Source organism: Hyla sarda, chromosome 4 (assembly GCF_029499605.1).
Source record: "Hyla sarda isolate aHylSar1 chromosome 4, aHylSar1.hap1, whole genome shotgun sequence".
Taxonomy (NCBI): Eukaryota; Metazoa; Chordata; class Amphibia; order Anura; family Hylidae; genus Hyla; species Hyla sarda.
In genome coordinates this window covers 327,430,683-327,449,808 of record NC_079192.1, presented here as the reverse complement: position 1 = coordinate 327,449,808, position 19,126 = coordinate 327,430,683, and the positions used below count along the sequence as shown (strand labels likewise).

At 46.9% G+C, this 19,126-nt stretch overlaps 1 protein-coding gene across 3 annotated transcripts in view; it reads left to right on the top strand.

The window, feature by feature from the left end:
* The window catches only part of DDX41 (DEAD-box helicase 41), a 55,015-nt gene that overhangs the window by 2,398 nt on the left and 33,491 nt on the right, over positions 1-19,126 (top strand). For all 3 annotated transcript variants that reach the window (XR_008892831.1, XR_008892830.1, XM_056575020.1), the window contains exons 2-6: positions 3,267-3,356; positions 4,633-4,792; positions 5,924-5,998; positions 6,334-6,394; positions 14,156-14,292. Coding sequence is in view for 1 of the 3 variants with exons in the window: in XM_056575020.1 (XP_056430995.1) it covers positions 3,267-3,356; positions 4,633-4,792; positions 5,924-5,998; positions 6,334-6,394; positions 14,156-14,292 (523 nt within the window). In the remaining 2 variants the exon portion in view is untranslated. The remainder of the gene's footprint in view (positions 1-3,266; positions 3,357-4,632; positions 4,793-5,923; positions 5,999-6,333; positions 6,395-14,155; positions 14,293-19,126) is intronic.

Here is a 19,126-nt window from a genome sequence, read left to right as displayed (position 1 = left end):
GCTCCGGGGCCTCTCAAGCTCCGCTTCCCGTATACCATTTACCAAATAGAAAAACCTGCTATTGGCTATTTCAAAATGCAATAGCCAATCGCAGGTTGGCTTTTGGACCCGCCCTCTGCCTGCTGAAGGAGCAAGTTCTCCTTCAGGTCCGCTCCTCTGCAGATAGTGGGCGGGTCCAATAGCCAACCTGCGTTGCATTTTGAAATAGCCAATAGCAGGTTTGCTATTGTTTTCAATTACTGCAGTACGATCTTACCTTAGTTAAATAGTAGAGGCGGTGATGGGTGACAATTGCCGAAGAGAGAGCGGGGAGGAGCGAGGGCAGAGCCCGAGTTGAAGCCACGCCCCCTCATCCCCCCTTCCGGAGGATGGAGAGCGGAGCGCTGCATTTTACCAGAAGACGGGGAGAAGTCATTTTCGGTTTCGGCCGGACATTTTTTTTTTTTATTTCGGTTTCGTTTCGGTTCTGAAACTTCCATTTCGGTGCACCTCTACTATATACTACTATATAGTCCACCATGCTGGGAGTTGTAGTTTTGCAACAGCTGGAGGCACCCTGGTTGGGAAACACTGCCCTATACTATATACTACTATATATTCAAACATGCTGGGAGTTGTAGTTTTGCAACAGCTGGAGGCACCCCTGGTTGGAAAACGCTGACCTATGCTATATACTACTATATATTCAAACATGCTGGGAGTTGTAGTTTTGCAACAGCTGGAGGCACCTCTGGTTGGTAAACAATGACCTATACTATATACTACTATATAGTCCACCATGCTGGGAGTTGTAGTTTTCATTTGAGGCAGCTGCTGAGCCACAGGCTGGATCAGGGCATGCTGGGAGTTGTAGTTAGTAACTATCTGCAACTCCCGAATTTAATAAAAAAAAAATAAAAATGCGACCAAAAAGTCATATCAAAACAAAAATGGTACTGTTAAAAACTACAGATCTGGACATGAAAAATGAGCCCATATACAGCCCTGTATAACTCTGTACGGTTCCTATGGCTGGGAATAAGTTAAATGTCAGCCACATCGCTTATTCCCCCCATGGCGGGGGGATGAGTTACATGTCAGCCACAGTGCTAATATTCCCCCTGCGGGTGCACGGTCCCCATGGCGGGGGGATGAGTTACATGTCAGCCACAGTGCTAATATTCCCCCTGCGGGTGCACGTTCCCCATGGCGGGGGGATGAGTTACATGTCAGCCACATTGCTAATATTCCCCCTGCGGGCGCACGGTACCCATGGCGGGGGGATGAGTTACATGTCAGCCACATTGCTAATATTCCCCCTGCAGGCGCACGGTCCCCATGGTGGGGAGTTAGTTACATGTCAGCCACAGTGCTAATATTCCCCCTGCGGGCGCGCGGTCCCCATGGCGGGGGGATGAGTTACATGTCAGCCATAGTGCTAATATTCCCCCTGCGGGCGCACGGTCCCCATGGCGGGGGGATGAGTTACATGTCAGCCACAGTGCTAATATTCCCCCTGCGGGTGCACGGTCCCCATGGCGGGGGGATGAGTTACATGTCAGCCACATTGCTAATATTCCCCCTGCGGGCGCACGGTCCCCATGGTGGGGAGTTAGTTACATGTCAGCCACAGTGCTAATATTCCCCCTGCGGGCGCACGGTCCCCATGGCGGGGGGATGAGTTACATGTCAGCCACAGTGCTAATATTCCCCCTGCGGGTGCACGGTCCCCATGGCGGGAGGATGAGTTACATGTCAGCCACAGTGCTAATATTCCCCCTGCGGGCGCACGGTCCCCATGGCGGGAGGATGAGTTACATGTCAGCCACATTGCTAATATTCCCCCTGCGGGCGCACGGTCCCCATGGCGGGGGGATGAGTTACATGTCAGCCACAGTGCTAATATTCCCCCTGCGGGCGCACGGTCCCCATGGCGGGGGGATGAGTTACATGTCAGCCACATTGCTAATATTCCCCCTGCGGGCGCACGGTCCCCATGGCGGGGGGATGAGTTACATGTCAGCCACATTGCTAATATTCCCCCTGCGGGTGCACGGTCCCCATGGCGGGGGGATGAGTTACATGTCAGCCACAGTGCTAATATTCCCCCTGCGGGCGCACGGTCCCCATGGCGGGAGGATGAGTTACATGTCAGCCACAGTGCTAATATTCCCCCTGCGGGCGCACGGTCCCCATGGCGGGAGGATGAGTTACATGTCAGCCACAGTGCTAATATTCCCCCTGCGGGTGCACGGTCCCCATGGCGGGGGGATAATTTGAATATCAAGAAGAAAGAAGAAAACAGGCGAATGGCGCAGCGTATCCGGGCATGGTATGCATTAAACTGATCAGCGTCCCCCGCACTACTAGCAAGTACTGCTGATTAGTGCGGGGGGAGAAAGCTGGCAGTTTCCTCTAAACAAAGTTCTGACATAGCATTATGGACATGTAAAATGGACTTTGGGTGTTGTGAACGCCACAGATCACTAAAGTGAACAGAAAGCAGTGCTCACCTGAGCTCTGTGCCCGTTCATGACAACACCTTGCCACTCTGCTGTGCTTGGAGAAGGATGCAAGCAGCGTGTTCATTCACAGAAGGTCCATACAAAGACTGTGAGTCTGTACACCGCTCTATTCTCTTTAGTCTTTTACTATTTATTAGTTCAGACATTTCTGCTCATATTCATACTTATGTTTTTCTATATTTTTCTTTTTCCTTATTTTACATTTTATGCAGGATGTCACAAAAGAGATCAAAACAAGTGGGGCAAACTGGGTTAGTGTTACTATCATTATAAAAAAAAACTTTTGACATCTTGCAGGGACATACAATGGAGCCATTCCTGTACACTGAGCCAGGAGTGAAGCACGCTACTTCTATGCATTCACCTGGTTGTAGTGGATGAGGGTCTCCGCACGGAGACCCTGACCGTTCAACAAATTTGACATGTCTATAGATTTTTATAATGATAACACTTTATTAAAATAAAAAAAAGTAGTACTCTCTTTTCTGGTCCACTCGTGCCCGGGTCCCTGCTGGTCTCTATTTCCTGACCCTGTTTTAACACAATGAAATAGCTGCTCAACCAATCACTGGCCATAGCGTGTAATTTACCTACAGCCAATAATAGCTATTTCCTTGTGATGAGATAAGGTCATCCAGGTTGCATTGGTGATGTAAATATTGCTTTTTTAGTTTATTTTTTTAATTTTTTTAAATATTTTATTTAGAAAGAGAATACCCTTATTTATTGTAATTATGACATGTTAACATTGTCTCCTTACAGAGAGCTAATGACCCGGAGGAGGACTATGCATTGTCAGAAGATGAAGACTATGTGCCCTATATACCACTCAAGCAACGGAGGCAACAGCTGGTACCTTACTCTGGATTATGTATCTTTGCAATCTTTTTTTCATTCAGATTTGTACTATCACCATCAAAATGTACACACAGCAGTGTTGAACAGTGCAGCATATATTTTATTCTGCAAACAAATTTCCAACCTTTAAAGGGGTATTCCGGCTTTATACATCAGGAGAGACTCTCCTAGGACTGTTTCCACCTTTTCCAGCCCACCGGAGCACCTGAAAGCTGAACTAATTTATGCAGGATAAGTCAGCAAGCAGCGAGGTTCGTGCAGAATCAAAGTACTGTAACTTTGCTCATCTCTAATCTTATCCCCTATCCAAAGGATAGGGGATAAGATGTATGATTGCTGGGGACCCTGGAATTATGTGCTGGGCGCTACCTCCGAGACGGGGACGTCATGTCTTAGCCACGCCACCTAGTGATGTCACACCACGCCGCCCTCCATTCATGTCTATGGAATGGGTGTGACAGCCATCACGCCCCCTCCCATACATAGACATGAATGGAGGGGCGTGAGATCACTAGGGGGCATGGCTGTGACGTCACGTCCCCGTCTCGGAGACAGCGCCCGGCACATAACGCCAGGGGCTGCACTGAGATTGTGGGACCCCTGCGATCATACATCTTATCCCCTATGCTTTGGATAGGGGATAAGATGCATAAAGCCGAAATACCCCTTTAGGGTGCGTTCACATGTTCAGGATCCTGCGCAGATTTGATATGTAGGATTTGTAACTGCTGATTAGAAGCTGTGCTCTAATCTGCAGCAGAAAATCCTGCGCATCAAATCTGCGTATGTGTGAACATACCCTAAAGAGTACCTGTCATCAAACCCTATTTTGTAAATTTTGTATATTTCCTAACTACTCCTAACACCCCTTCTGCTCTTAAAAATGTTTTCCGTGCTCTAAAAAGCTCTGTATCTTATCTTTTCCCTTGCTCACATTGTGTGAGTTTCCAGCAGGAGAAAGTGGGCGTTCCCCAGCTCATGCTACGTCATTGAAGCCTGCGAGAGCTGTGCCTCACCATGCTTCGCACACACTTCCTGAGTTTGGACTTCTGCATGTCCAAGAGGAGACCAAACTAACTGTTTGTCTTGCGCAGGGAACAGAACAGAGCCACCTAGTGGCAGTTTTTTAAATCACATTAAAATCATATAAAAGTTACATAAAGAACAATATCTTAAAAGTTTAGGTACATGTACTTTAATTGTATTTGTATAATGGTTTCTCTTGTTCTAGTTTCCCTTGAAAGATGTTTTTTCTTACTTCTGCTTCTAGCTTCAAAAGCGTTTGCAGATGCGTAAGAAAGGAGTCATAGAAGAGGAGCAGAAGGATAGCGGCAGTGAGCATCGTGGGGATGAAGATGACATTCCTTTGGGTCCCCGATCTAATGTCAGTCTTCTGGATCAGCATCAACACTTAAAGGAGAAAGCAGAAGGTGCAGGAAATTTCTATTGTTTTTTGCATTTTTTTTTTATTGTAGTTTATCTGGCACCACAATACTGTATATGTATTTTTGGCCATCTTGAACAAATAGAAGTGTGACCTGTCCTTTTAACATGCTGCCCAAAAAAGGAAGGCATGTTCATAGTTTAAGTGATTTAAAATGTCACATTACCATTGCTTACTGTCTAATATGATTTCGGGCATTGACAGATGCTAGAGATTCTCTGGTAGTACATTTGTAGCAAGTTTATAGTCTTGCCTTGGCAGCTGTGCCTCACAGCATACACTAGTGTCTCTCCACGTCCACTGTATACAGTGGTCCCTCAACATACGATGGTAATCCGTTCCAAATGAACCATCGTTTGTTGAAACCATTGTATGTTGAGGGATCCGTGCAATGTAAAGTATAGGACAGTGATCTACAACCTGCGGACTTCCAGATGTTGCAAAACTACAACAACCAGCATTCCCGGACAGCCAACGGCTGTCCGGGCATGCTGGGAGTTGCAGTTTTGCAACATCTGGAGGTCCACAGTTTGAAGACCACTGGTATTAAAGGTTGTACTCACGTGTCCCCGCCGCTCTGGACCGTCACCGCTGCCCTGGATGTCGCCGTCCATCACTGTCGCCGCTTCCGCGGGTGTCCCCGACTCTCGGGCAAGGCCTCTGCTTCCCCGGCATCCTCGCTCTCCGTCGCCGCCATCTCATCGTTACGCACGCCGCTCGTATTGGATGACGGGACGGCGTGCGCATCGACGTGATGACGTTGGAGGAGAGCGCCGATGATGCAGGGATCCCGAAGAGGATACGCCGGAGCCCCGAGGACAGGTAAGTGATCGTCAGCAGACCACACAGGGCACCGTAAACGGCTATCCGGTGGCAGCTGAAGCAGTCTCCGACATACAAAAGCATCGTATGTTGATGCTGCCTTCACCATGCGATGGCCTCTGAGAGGCCATCGTATCTTGAAATGATCGTATGTCGGGGCCATCGTAGGTCGGGGGGGGGGGGGGCACTTTATATGGGCAAGTGAGCAAATAGCAGCAATGCTTTAATACCTGTTAATGTCAGATCTGATGTAAAAATGGTAAAGGTTATAACCATGAATGTATTTATTTGACAGCTAGAAAAGAATCTGCAAAGGAGAAGCAGCTGAAAGAAGAAGAGAAGATCCTGGAGAGTGTGACAGAGGGAAGAGGTTAGCACATTACATCATCTTATCTGAACAGTCAGCACAACATGGCACACTCATGGCTATAGTGCATGTATTCTCCATAGTAATGAGCAGAACAGCATGATTCTTTAGGTATATTAGTAAAAATGAATAGCTGCAGGGAAATGAACAGTTGTGGCTGGAATTGCGGAGAGATGATGGTAAACGTTTTCCATATCTAGTCCAACGAATTGAGTGCTACAGCTTATATCTGCTTGATGACGTCCAGAAACCATTTTCATAAAGTAATTTAATTCAGATAACTTGTATAGGTATTGTTTGTATTTCCATTACTTATGCGTTGTTTCCTTTCCCCAAAGCTTTGATGTCTGTGAAAGAAATGGCAAAAGGTATTACATATGATGACCCCATAAAGACTAGGTGAGCACACATTTCCTTTTGTCTTTGAACTTCATTGAATTTTTTCTTTGCAGCTTGCATTACGGTTAGACAAAACCTTTTTGTTTGCGCAGTTTTCTTATTTTCTCAATAAGCTAAAATATGTACACATGGTAGTTGTGGTTTATACTTTTGGTACTGCACAGTACATTGCCACTGAAGCAGGTTTAAAAACATTCTAGAACTGCTTCTTAAGTTTTGATCCATTTAAAAAATGTTTTACTTTTCTTAAAGTATTTCTATGAGGGCCTCCTCCTTCTTAGTATTTTTTGCATGGATAATTCATATTTAGGCCCCTTTCACACTATAAAAATTCATCCGTAATGAACGTCCGTCTTGAAAATTGGCTGTATGCACTATTTCTTCCGTTCATTCGCCCGTCACAAAATAACGGCCGTTATTAATAATGGGTTAAAACTGCTATTAGAAAAATCCCATAGACTATAATGGGATTTTCTAACGGCCGATTTTCAAGATTTTTATGACGGACGTTCATTACGGATGAATTTTCTCTATCTGCTCCATTGGGGGACACAGACCTTGGGTATATGCTGCTGTCTCTAGGAGGCTTGACACTATGGTAACCAAAAAGTCAGCTCCTCCCAGCAGGATATACCCGCCTCCAGGCCACTGAGCAATTCAGTTTTAGCTTAGTGTCTTAAGGAGGTGGACACTGGTCTGGTGTTCTCCAGACCAGGTCTCATATTTTTTATTTTTTAGGTTTAGGGAATGTGTTAGTGCTTTATTCCTTTTTCTTTCTTTTTTCAGGTGGAGACTCAGGAACTGCAGTTCACTGTTTCCCCATTGCGAGAGGTGGCAGGCATCTTGGATGTACTGTTAACCCCCTCTTGCCAACAGTCAGCGCTTGGGGTTGTACCTCATGGGTCCGGGTCCCCCTACCTCCCTGTTCGCCTCGCTATGAGCTTGGCTTGCTGCAGGTGACAATGCTGACTGAAGACTACATTCTGAAGACTTCTTTAGGTAAGTTCTTCAGCACAGGTGAGTATTTTTCTCTCCCTAGGTCTTGCAACAGCTGGAGACCCCTGTTTTTGGACCTATCCTTACTGAAGCTGGGGCTGGCCGTAGGATACTTTATTCTTCTCTGCAGGGGGATTTTTTTATAATTTTTTATTATTGGGGGAGCAGTGGAGCTAAGGGGCAGTGTTTCACAGTAATGGGCACTTTATTGGGCATTGTGTGTGACATGTACGCGCCGCAGGCTTCTCTCTGCGGGATGTGCGCCTTTTTACTTTTACTTTCGGCAGCCGCGACTGCCGACAGCACTTCGCCCGCTCCATTTCCGAGGAGCATAGGAGCTCACTACAGGCGGCGTGTGCGCTCTGGGTTCGGAGCAGGCGCCATTACTAAGTCCCGCTGTATTTCTTCGGCGGCCCAGCGGACCAGGCCGCATAAGCACTTCAGCAGCGCGAACTGAGCCACAAATCAGCACTGTCCGCGCGTTTGGGGCCAATCACAGCGCCCTTGCCTCTGACCTGGCCTCTTCCTTCTATTGGCCGGCGTCTCTTCTCTCTCCTCACAGCCACGGTGCGGAGTTCTCCTCACAGCAGCTGCCTAGGGACACAGACTTGGGTGAGACTGTTCATTTTTTTTTTTTGCTATGTCCGTGCCCAGAACTGTCCCTCCCTCAAAACGGATATCTGGTATATTAGTTACTCATTACACTTGTAAAAACTGCTCTGCGAAAATGCCAGGTTCTGCTGAACCCACTTGTTCTGCCTGCTCCACTGCTCCCCCAGACCCCCCTGCTATTTCTAACCCAGGTGCTCCTTCAGACCTGGTGGGTTCGGCCGCCCCTCCAGCCTGGGTTTCCTCCCTCTCCCAGTCTATATCCGACTTGGCACAGGTCTCCCGTTCTGTGGTGACTGCCTTGGAGAGGTCTACCCTTCACCGGTCCTCTAGAAGGTCCCGTTCCCCCTTCTCCCTATGCTTCACATAATTGTAATAGGGGTGTCTCCTCTGACTCATCCCCTGAGTCTTCTGGTAGACACGGGCGTTCCTCTCGCAGGTCTCGCCTGTCCGCTTCTTCAGGCCACACGCGTCACTCTTCCAGAGGACGTTCCCGTGGTCACCGCTCTGGCTCCCCTGAGCCACGTACCAGATCGGAGTCTCCCTCTTCTAGGGCCGCCTCCACTCGTTCGCACTCTCCTGGAGAACTGGTGGACCAAGTTTCCGATTCGACATCTGATTCTAGGACCGTTCGGACTCAGTGAACATGGTGAACTCATTGGTTATGGCCATAAGAGACACCTTTAACCTAGAGGACCCAGGAACTTCGGACGTAGCTCCAGAAGTATCCTTTCATCGTGCCCAACCGGCACCTAAAGTGTTCAGCTCTCACGCTGAATTTGATGCCATTCTAGAATCTGCCTGGAAGCACCCTGAGAAAAAGTTTCAGGGACTGAAGAAAGTTCAAGCGCGATATCCTTTCGCCAAGGACCTTGTCTCCAAGTTGACTTCCTCTCCGTCGGTGGATTCTCTGGTTTCCCGCCTCTCTAAAGCTACTACTTTGCCTCTGGCGGAGGCAGCTGCCTTCAAGGATCCAGCAGACAAAAAGGTTGAGTCCTTAGCGAAGTATGCCTTTGAAGCAGCGGGTTCCTCCCTGCTTCCTGTCTTCGCCTCCACCTGGGTGTCTAATGCCCTTTCGGTTTAGTATTCACAACTCCGTCAGGGTATTCGGTTTGCTCTGGCCCTCCAGTGTTCCAAAGTTGGAGACTTTCTGTGTTCTGCTTCCTTGCACTCAGCTCGCTGCGCTGCCTTTTGCCACCGGTAATCTAGTGGTCCTCCATCGTTATAATTTGGCTTAAAACATGGTGCGCGCATGCTGCATCTAAGAAGTCTCTCACCGAGATTCCTTTTACCGGTTCCCGACTTTTCGGCAAGCTCCTGGTTGAGATTATCTCTGAGGCAACAGGTGGCAAGAGCTCTTTATTACCTCAAAACAAGTCTAGCACTTCTTTCCGCAGAAAGTATTCTTCCTTTTGGACTTCTGGCCCCTCTAAAGGGTCCAGCCAGGCGCCTTCATGTGACAAGAAGGTCCCCTTTTTCAAGGCGCGTCCCTCTTGGAAGTCGGACACCAACCGTTCCGACCGTTTTGCCGCCAAACCGGGCAACCGCAAACCCACTTCTGCATGAAGGGACGCCCCCACCTGCAGTTTTTTCTCGGGTGGGAGGTCGCCTCTTGCTCTTTCGAGATGTTTGGACCTCGCACATTCAGGACTCCTGGGTCAGGGATGTGGTGTCCAACGGATACCGGATAGAATTTGCCTCCCTTCCAAGGGATAGTTTTTTTCAGTCCCGTGCTCCCCTATCTCCCTCGCTTGCGAGGGAATTTCGGGAGGGTCTTCAGTCCCGTCTCATCTAGGGTGTCATTGTCCCGGTTCCTTCAAGGGAATGCTTTCGGGGTTTCTATTCCAATCTTTTCGTGGTTCCCAAGAAAAACGGTTCTGTGCCGCCAATCCTGGATCTCAAACGTCTCAACCAACATCTTCTTATCCGCCATTTCCGAATGGAATCTCTCCATTCGGTGGTGGTGTCTATGGATCAAGGGGAGTTTTTCCTCGGTGGACATCAAGGATGCCTACCTCCACGTTCCAATTTTTCCAGGACACCAGCGCTACCTCCACTTTGCGGTTCCGGAAGGTCATTATCAATTTGTGGCTCTCCCCTTCGGTCTGGCCACAGCGCCACGAGTCTTTACCAAGATTCTGGCGCCTGTGATAGCTCTGTTACGGTCAAGAGGGGTATCGGTGATACCCTACTTGGACTACCTCCTCATCAAGGCCTCCACCAGAGCCCAGGCTCTGAGAATGTGAGCCTCACTCTTCAGACCTTATGTCGCTTCAGGTGGATGGTCAACCGAGACAAGTCAGTTTTCTCCCCCGCCCAGTCTCTGGTCATCTTGGGGCTTCAGTTCGACTCTGCCTCGGCTCGAATTCGCCTCCCGCCGGACAAATGTCTGGCCCTCTTGTCGGGAGTCCGCTCCCTCTGGATACCATCCCCAGTCACCATCCGTACTTGCATGGAAGTCATGGGTCGGATGGTGGCAGCCATGGAGGCCATACCCTTTGCCCAGTTTCATTACCGTCCTCTTCAGCTAGCGATTCTTGCCCGGTGGGACAGGTCTCCCCTCTCTCTCTCGATCGCAAGATTGTTCTCCCTCTTCGGACCAGTCGGTCTCTGCGCTGTTGGCTCCGCTCCCCCCCTTCTTCTTCAGGGGCATTCGTTCCTTCCCCTCCACTGGCAGGTGATCACGACAGATGCCAGCCTGTCGGGCTGGGGGGGTGTTTTCAGGGATCAGACGGTTCAAGGCCTCTGGCCTCCCCAAGAAGCCCTTCTGTCCATAAACATCCTGGAACTGAGGGCGATATATCTTTGTCTGAAGCATTGGGAGTCCGTGTCCAGTCGGACAACGCCACGGCTGTGGCGTACATCAATCTGCAGGGCGGCACTCGCAGCTCAGCAGCCATGTCCGAGGTGACAAAGATCCTCCTCTGGGCGAAAGTTCTGGCCCTTTCGGCTATTCACATTCCAGGAGTGCTCAACTGGGAAGCGGATTTCCTCAGTCGGTCCTCAGCCGACCCCGGAGAGTGGTCCCTTCTTCCGGAAGTGTTCGCACAGATCTGAGACCTCTGGGGGACCCCAGACGTGGATCTCTTCGCGTGTCAACACAACCGGAAAATTCCAACGTTTGTGTCAAAGTCCAGGGACCCCCTGGCTCTAGCCGTGGATGCTCTAGTAATTCCGTGGTCGGGCTTTGTCCTGCCCCATCTGTTCCCTCCTCTCCCCCTCCTTCCCAGAGTTCTGAGGAAGCTCAAGGCGGAAGGAGTCTCCGCCATTCTGGTGGCTCCAGACTGGCCCCGAAGGGCATGGTACGCCGACGTGGTCTGGCTTCTGGACGATGTTCCGTTCTGTCTTCCACTTCATCCAGACCTACTGTCACAGGGTCCCCTTTGCCACCCCAATTTACAGTCGCTGCATTTGACGGCATGGCGGTTGAAACTGCGGTTCTTAGGGCCCGCGGCTTCTCTTCCCAGGTAATTCGCACCATGCTCAGGGCTCGCAAGCCCTCCTCTGCGAAAATGTATCACCGTACCTGGCGGGCTTACTTTCGTTTGTGCGAAACTCAGACCTTTTCTCCAGTTACCTTTTCCGTTCCCCGTCTCCTCTCCTTTTTGCAGTCGGGGTTGGAACAAGGGCTGGCTCTCGGCTCCCTTAAGGGTCAGGTTTCGTCCCTTTCCATTCTCTGGCTTCCAATGGGCATGTCCGGACCTTCCTTCATTGCGTGGCACACGCTGTTCCCCCTTACTGGTCCCCTTTTCCCCCTTGGGACTTGAACCTAGTTCTAGGCGCTCTCCAAGACGCACCTTTTGAGCCTCTTAGGGAGGTTCCCCTTCGCCTCCTATCCTGGAAGGTGGCTTTTCTTATAGCTATTACTTCCATTAGGAGAGTATCTGAACTGGCAGCTCTCTCCTGCCGTCCTCCTTTCCTGATAATTCATCAGGACAAGGTTGTTTTCCGGACAGATTCTTACCTAAGGTCGTTTCGGCTTTTCGTCTCAACGAGGACATTGTCCTTCTGTCCCGCTCCTTCTCATCCCAGGGAGCGCTTGCTCCACAAATTGGATGTGCTACGGGCTGTTCGGACTTATCTTTCTGTCACCTCTTCCTTTCGTCTGTGCAATTCTTTTTTCGTACTTATGGAAGGTCGTCGAAAAAGACAGCCTGCTTCCAAGGCCACCATTTCTCGGTGGATCCGATGTGCTATTTTGGAAGCTTACTGCTGCAAGGGGAAGATCCCACCCTTCAGGGTTTTGGCTCATTCCACCCGCTCTGTGGGAGCATCCTGGGCTCTCCGAAACAAGGCCTCGCAGATCTGTAAAGCGGCCACCTCGTCGTCTTTTGCACACTTTTTTGAGATTCTACCAGGTTCATACTTTTGCATCGGCTGATGCTAGTCTGGGCCTTAAAGTGTTGCATGCGGCAGTGGTACAGCCGACTGCCTGACCTTTTTTCTCTGCCCACCCAAGGGACAGCTTTGGTACGTCCCAAGGTCTGTGTCCCCCAATGGAGCCGATAGAGAAAAGGAGATTTTTTATACTTACTGTAAAATCTCTTTCTCGAAGGATCAATTGGAGACACAGCTCCCGCCCTTTTCTGGGGTTCCTATTCGGTTATCTGTCCAAGGGAGTGTTCAGTTAATTTTTCTTCTGGTTCTCGGACAGTTCATGGTTTTTTGTTTTTTTTCCTTTTGACCTGTCGGTCTCCTCCAATTGCTCTGGGACTAAAACTGAATTGCTCAGTGGCCTGGAGGCGGGTATATCCTGCTGGGAGGAGCCGACTTTTTGGTTACCATAGTGTCAAGCCTCCTAGAGACAGCAGCATATACCCAAGGTCTGTGTCTCCCAATGGATTTTACGGTAAGTATGAAAAATCTCCTTTTTTATAGTGTCAAAGGGGCCTAAAAATGACGAAAACTTGCACTTTGGGATGCAACTCATGGAAAAAGTGATGTCCAGGATAGCAGCGTTAGGATCTACGAACAATACTAATACTGATTTATTTAATAAAACAATATTATAGGGGTACACTGTTTTTCTGATTGAGAGATCAGAATATGCTTTATGGTCATGGATTGGAAAGGAGATTTCACAATTTTCACTTATATTAATCTGGGAATTTTTAAGCCTTGTCCAGAGTGCTACAATTTTATTGGACTTTGTTTATTTTCCACCATCGCCTATCTACAAAACTTTGTTATACAATGATTAAACCTTTGGTCAGATGTTACCATATAGAACAAGTAGCAACACAATAAATATGGTAAAATCTTTTCCCTCACTGTGCTCGATAGACGTTCCTGCCGGGAGCAGTGTGAGCATATGCAGTTTGAAAGGTGTCCCCGGCTGTCCTCTTAGTAGCCCCTGGGGAAGAGCCATCCTCTTCTAGTCCCATCTGCTTGGGCTGTAATCACACCCCCTCAGCCCCTCACCTGGCCATGCCAAATGTTTTTTTGTTAACATTATTTTATAAATAAATAAAAAAGGGGAAAATGAGGGTGGTTTCAACTTTCTGTTTTTTTCTGGTTTCAAATTTTGCTGGTTTCAGACTGTGCAATACTTTATAACACAGACTAAATGGTGAAAATCCTGCGTATGTGTGAACGTACCCTAAAGAGTACCTGTCATCAAACCCTATTTTGTAAACTAACTCAGATTATATTTCCTAACACCCCTTCTGCCCTTTAAAAATGTTTTCCGAGCTTTAAAAAGCTCTGTATCATACCTTTCCCCTTGCTCACATTGTGTGAGCTCCCAGCAGGAGGACGTGGGCGTTCTCCAGCTGATGCTACGTCATTGAAGCCTGCGAGAGCTGTGCCTCACCATGCACCACACACACACTTCCTGAGTATGGACTTTTCGTTAACATTATTTTATTTAAAATTTTTTAAAAAAGGGTGGTTTCAACTTTCATTAGAGGGGGTGTTTATTCACATAATAATTTATTTATTTTTTTACATTTTGCTGGTTTTAGACTGTGCAATACACGGACTAAATGGTGAATGCCGGACATCAGTCTGATTGGTGATATCCTGAATTAGCCATGGGTCTCACCGGGTATGAAGTGCACCCAGCTCCCTAAAATTCTAAATGAATTTTTAAAGCTGTATATCTGTACATTGAATGTCTAGTTTATAGTTGGTAACTATAGTCTTCCTTTTTATTAGTTGGAGAGCTCCACGATATATACTTGGGATGTCACAGGCTCGTCATGAACGTGTCAGACGGAAATACCATATTTTGGTTGAAGGGGATGGCATTCCTCCACCCATAAAGCGTTTCAAGGAGATGAAGTTCCCAGCAGGTGACTATCGGTTATATATATATATATTTTTTTTTCCAGGCAGTTCAAAAGTATTCTAGCTGGATCAGACAGGATCCACAGCAAAACCTCCAAAAAACTGTAATGTAATTACAAAATGCTTTATTGAAACTAAAACTTGTAGACAGGACACCCTCCCATTAAAAATATCAAATGCTACATAGGTGGGGGCAACACCCAGCCAGAGCACAACTGTAGTCCCTCTTTTACAGATAACATATAAGTGTATAATGCCAATGTAGAAATAAGCAGAAAGTACAATACTTGATTGTAGCCAGATTGTTGAATCTCACCACCACCTCCTCGATGTGTTTAAACACACTTCGTCAGGAGTTGGGGTGCATGGATCAGCCATGCTTTTATCCCCCAAACAATGATTCGGTGGATCAGGCCGAACCAAACGCCTATGGGGGTTTCGGACGATGTCACGGGAGTCCACACATCATAAGCAGTGATGTTTCCTCCCTACTGACTGTTGCACACCCAGCTTCTGGTACTGCCGCAGTGAAAAATGATGCCACAAGAGGGAGCAAAACCTCTGTGCCGGGATCCCAATCAGGGAAAAAACATCATTAAAAGAAAGAAAAAACCAAATTTAAGAAACTTATCCCCTATCCGCAGGTTGACCCCATGACATGCTGTGTGCCAAACATGACACAAAGGAGCTGAGCCGGAGGTCCCAGCGGTTGGACCCCTGCGATCAGACACTTGCGGATAGGGGATCAGTTTCTTACTGCTGGACATCATCATCTTTAATTACACTTCATAATTGTTTATATAAAAAAAGATTGTTTATATAAAAAAAAAATTATATCACTATAGAAGCAATACATCAGGGAATGAATAGTACAGTGAGTACTGGAGCAGCAATCCATATATAATAAAACATAAGTGCAGTACATATTATCACCCCCAATGTGCATACACATCCATACATACACAAGAAAATATTGTATCAATCAGAAGTAATTTATAATTAAAATTAATGAAGAAAAAATCCAAATTGTGATAATTCGTAAATCATTCTAACCATGATTATGAACAATAAGACTAATCCCACAATTGAATAATATAATTATGCACTGTGTACTACCCAAATAATCCACAACCTACCATCTAAGCATAATCCCCACCAAATGATCATTGTTTCAACCATACGCATTATAATGACCTCCTATAACTGCACAAGGGGGCCCAATGGTAAACGTTAGGGGCTGGAAAAGCGTTCGACCCTCACCCACTGAAAAAGCATACCCCCCTAGGTGATCTACTAAAATCATTCTCATCAATTACGGTATATACCATGTCATATCTTTGCCACCCATACCAAAAACCCATATTCTGACATCCCACAAAGTATTTTGTAGATTTTGTAGTAGTTTTTGTTGTTACATTTTGCCTGGCACATGTTGTGTGGCTGCTAGGAGTTTTGTAGATTGATCCATAACCATACACTACTATTTTCTCTTATTACTATTCTTGTATTTGTTTCTAGATGAGTAACAAATATCTTCTTTTAGTTGACTTCGGTGTGTCTTTTGATAGGATTTCATTGTTTATCATATAACCCTGTGTTAAGTCACACGTTATACTACTTAGCTCTACTTCACTGGTATAATACATTTGTTGTATGGGTGATATTTTAAAGTTGCCTACATAACAAATTTGGTTGTTTTCCCCTAAGACTAATACGATTTATCTGCAATTCCCCTTTAAAGGGGTATTCCGCTGCTCAGCATTTGGAACAAACTGTTCCGGACGCTGGAGCCGGCGCCGGGAGCTCATGGTGTCACGCCCGCCCCCTCAATGAAAGTCTATGGGAGGGGGCATGATCGCTGTCACGCCCCCTCCCCATAGACTTGCATTGAGGGGGCAGGGCGTAACATAATGAGGGGCGGAGCTATGACGTCACAAGCTCCCGGCTCCAGTGTTGGTACTGTTTGTTCCAAACGCTGAGCAGCTGAGTACCCCTTTTAATATTTGCCCTTCAGACATGTTGAGTTGAGTTTTTAACCCTATATATTACTACACATACATTCACTGGCCCCTTTATTAGATACACCTTGCTAGTAAAAGGTAGGACCCCCTTTTCCCTTTTAGAACTTCGTTTTATTCTTGGTGGTACACTTTCTACAAGGTGCTGGAAACATTCCTCAAAGATTTTGGTCCATATGGTCATAATAGCATCACGCAGTTGCTGTAGATTTGTCAGCTGAACATCCGTAATGTGGCTGTCATGTTCAACCACATCCCACACATCTATTGGATTGAGATCTGGTGACTGTGAAGGCCATTGGAGTGCAGGGAACTCAGTCAGGTTCGAAAAGCCAGTATAAGATGATGTGAGGTTTTTGCTTTAGTGCATTATCCTGCTGGATGTAGCCATCAGAAGATGGGTTCACTGTGGTTATAAAGGGATGGACATGGTCTACGAGAATACTCAGGCTGTCATGTTTATTAAACAATGATCAATTGGTACTAAGGGGCCGAAAGATTGCCAAGTAAATATTCCCCACACCATTACAGCACCAACTCAAACTGTGGATACAGAGCAGTATGGATCCCTGCTTACATGTTTACCTTTAAATTCTGACTATGGCAGCTGAAATGACGGGCAACATTTTTCCAGTCTTCCATTATCCAATTTTGCTAAGCCTGTGCGAGTTGTAGCCTCAGTTTTATGTTCTTAGCTGACAAGAGTGGTATCCGGTGTGGACTTCTATTGCTGTAGCCTTGTTGTGTGTTTAGAGATTGCATTCCCATACTTTGGTTGTTTGAGTTAATGTTGTCTTGCTGCCACCTTTAACCAGTCTGCCCATTTCCATCCACGCAACTGCAGCTCACTGGATATTTTCTCTTTTTTCTGACAATACTCTTGTGTTTGAAAATCCTAGTAGATTAGCAGTATCTGAAATATTCAGACTAGGCACAGAGCTCAACCTAACTCAACCGTGCCACATTCAAACTCTCTTAAATCCCTGTTCTACTCAGTTTAAACTTAAAGGGGTATTCCATGAAAAAAATTTTTTTTCATATTCACTAGCTCCAGAAAGTTGAACAGATTTGTAAATTACTTCTATAAAAAAATCTTAAAGGAGTACTCCGGTGAAATTTTTATAATTTTTTTTAAATCAACTGGTGCCAGAAAGTTAAACAGATTTGTAATTTACTTCTATTAAAAAATCTTAATCCTTCCAGTACTTATTAGCTGCTGAATACTACAGAGAAAATTCTTATCTTTTTGGAACACAGTGCTCTCTGCTGACATCACTAGCACAGTGCTTTCTGCTGACATCTCTGTCCATTTTAGGAACTGTCCAGAGCAGCATATGTTTGCTATGGGGATTTTCTCCTACTCTGGACAGTTCTTAAAATGGACAGATGTCAGCAGAGAGCACTGTGCTCGTGATTCAGCAGAGAGCTCTGTGTTCCAAAAAGAAAATAATTTCCTCTGTAGTATTCAGCAGCTAATAAGTACTAGAAGGATTAAGATTTTTTATTAGAAGTAATTTACCTATCTGTTTAACTTTCTGGCACCAGTTGATTTAAAAAAAAATAAAAAATAAAAAAATAAAAAGTTTTCCATCGGAGTACCCCTTACCAGTACTTAAGTTGAGTTGTTCTTTTCTGTCTGACCACAGTGCTCTCTGCTGATATCTCTGTTGGTCTCAGGAACTGTCCAGAGCAGCATAGGTTTTTTATGGGGATTTGCTCCTACTCTGGACAGTTCCTGAGACAGACAGGTGTCAGCAGAGAGCACTGTTGTCAGACAGAAAATAACTCCACTTCAGCAGCTGACAAGTACTGGTAGGATTAAGATTTATTTTTAATAGAAGTAATTTACAAATCAGTTCAACTTTCTGGAGAAAGTTGATATGAAGAAATGTTTTTTTCTCTAACAGCTCCATTGGGGGACACAGACAGTGGGTGTATGCTCTTGTCTCTAGGAGGTGTGACACTATGGTAATTTAAAAAAGTCTGCTCCTCCCAGCAGGATATACCCGCCTTCAGCCTCTGAGCTAGTCAGTTTAAGCTTAGTGTCTGAAGGAGGTGGACATGGTCTGGATTTTCCAGACCAGGTCTTCTGATATTTTATTTTCCTAGTGTTAGTTTTTTATTCCTTTTCTTTTCCGTTTTCAGGTGGGGGCTCAGGGACTCCGGTTCCCTGTTTCCCCATTGCGCGTAAGGGGGCACAGACATTGCGTATATGCGCTGTTCACCCCCCCTCGCCAACGGTCAGCGTCTGGGTGGTACCTCAAGGGTCCGGGTCCCCCTTTTTCTCTGCTCGCCTCGCTCGCGCATAGCAGCCAGGCGTGATGCAGGGACAAAAGCTGACTGAAGACTTCATTAGGTAAGTTCTTCTGACTGAGGTAAGTACTTCCCCCCCCCCCCCCCCTTTTTTTTTCTCCAGGTACGGACCCGCAACCTCTGGAGACACCCTGTTTTGGCCCACCTTCATTTATGGGGCTTGATTATACAGGGGCTGCACTTTATGCTGGGGGAGCAGTGGCACCTGAGGGGGCATATCTTATAAGGCACCTTACTGTATGGGGCACTGTATTATGTGGTGTGTGTGTGTGTGTGTTGGTGCAACTACTACAGCGCCTTATTTGCGACTGTCAGCCGCGGAGCTGCTCCGGGCTGGGCGCTCTCAGCGCCGGCTTACTTTCACTTTCGCCGGCAATCTCTGCCGGCGTTTTGGCCGCCCGCTCTATTCCCCCGAACGCATATACGGCTAGGCAGATGCGCTCGGGACAATGAGCGGGCGCCATGACAGTTCTTCTTCGGTCGTCTGTAGCTCTGCCCACTGGGCTGG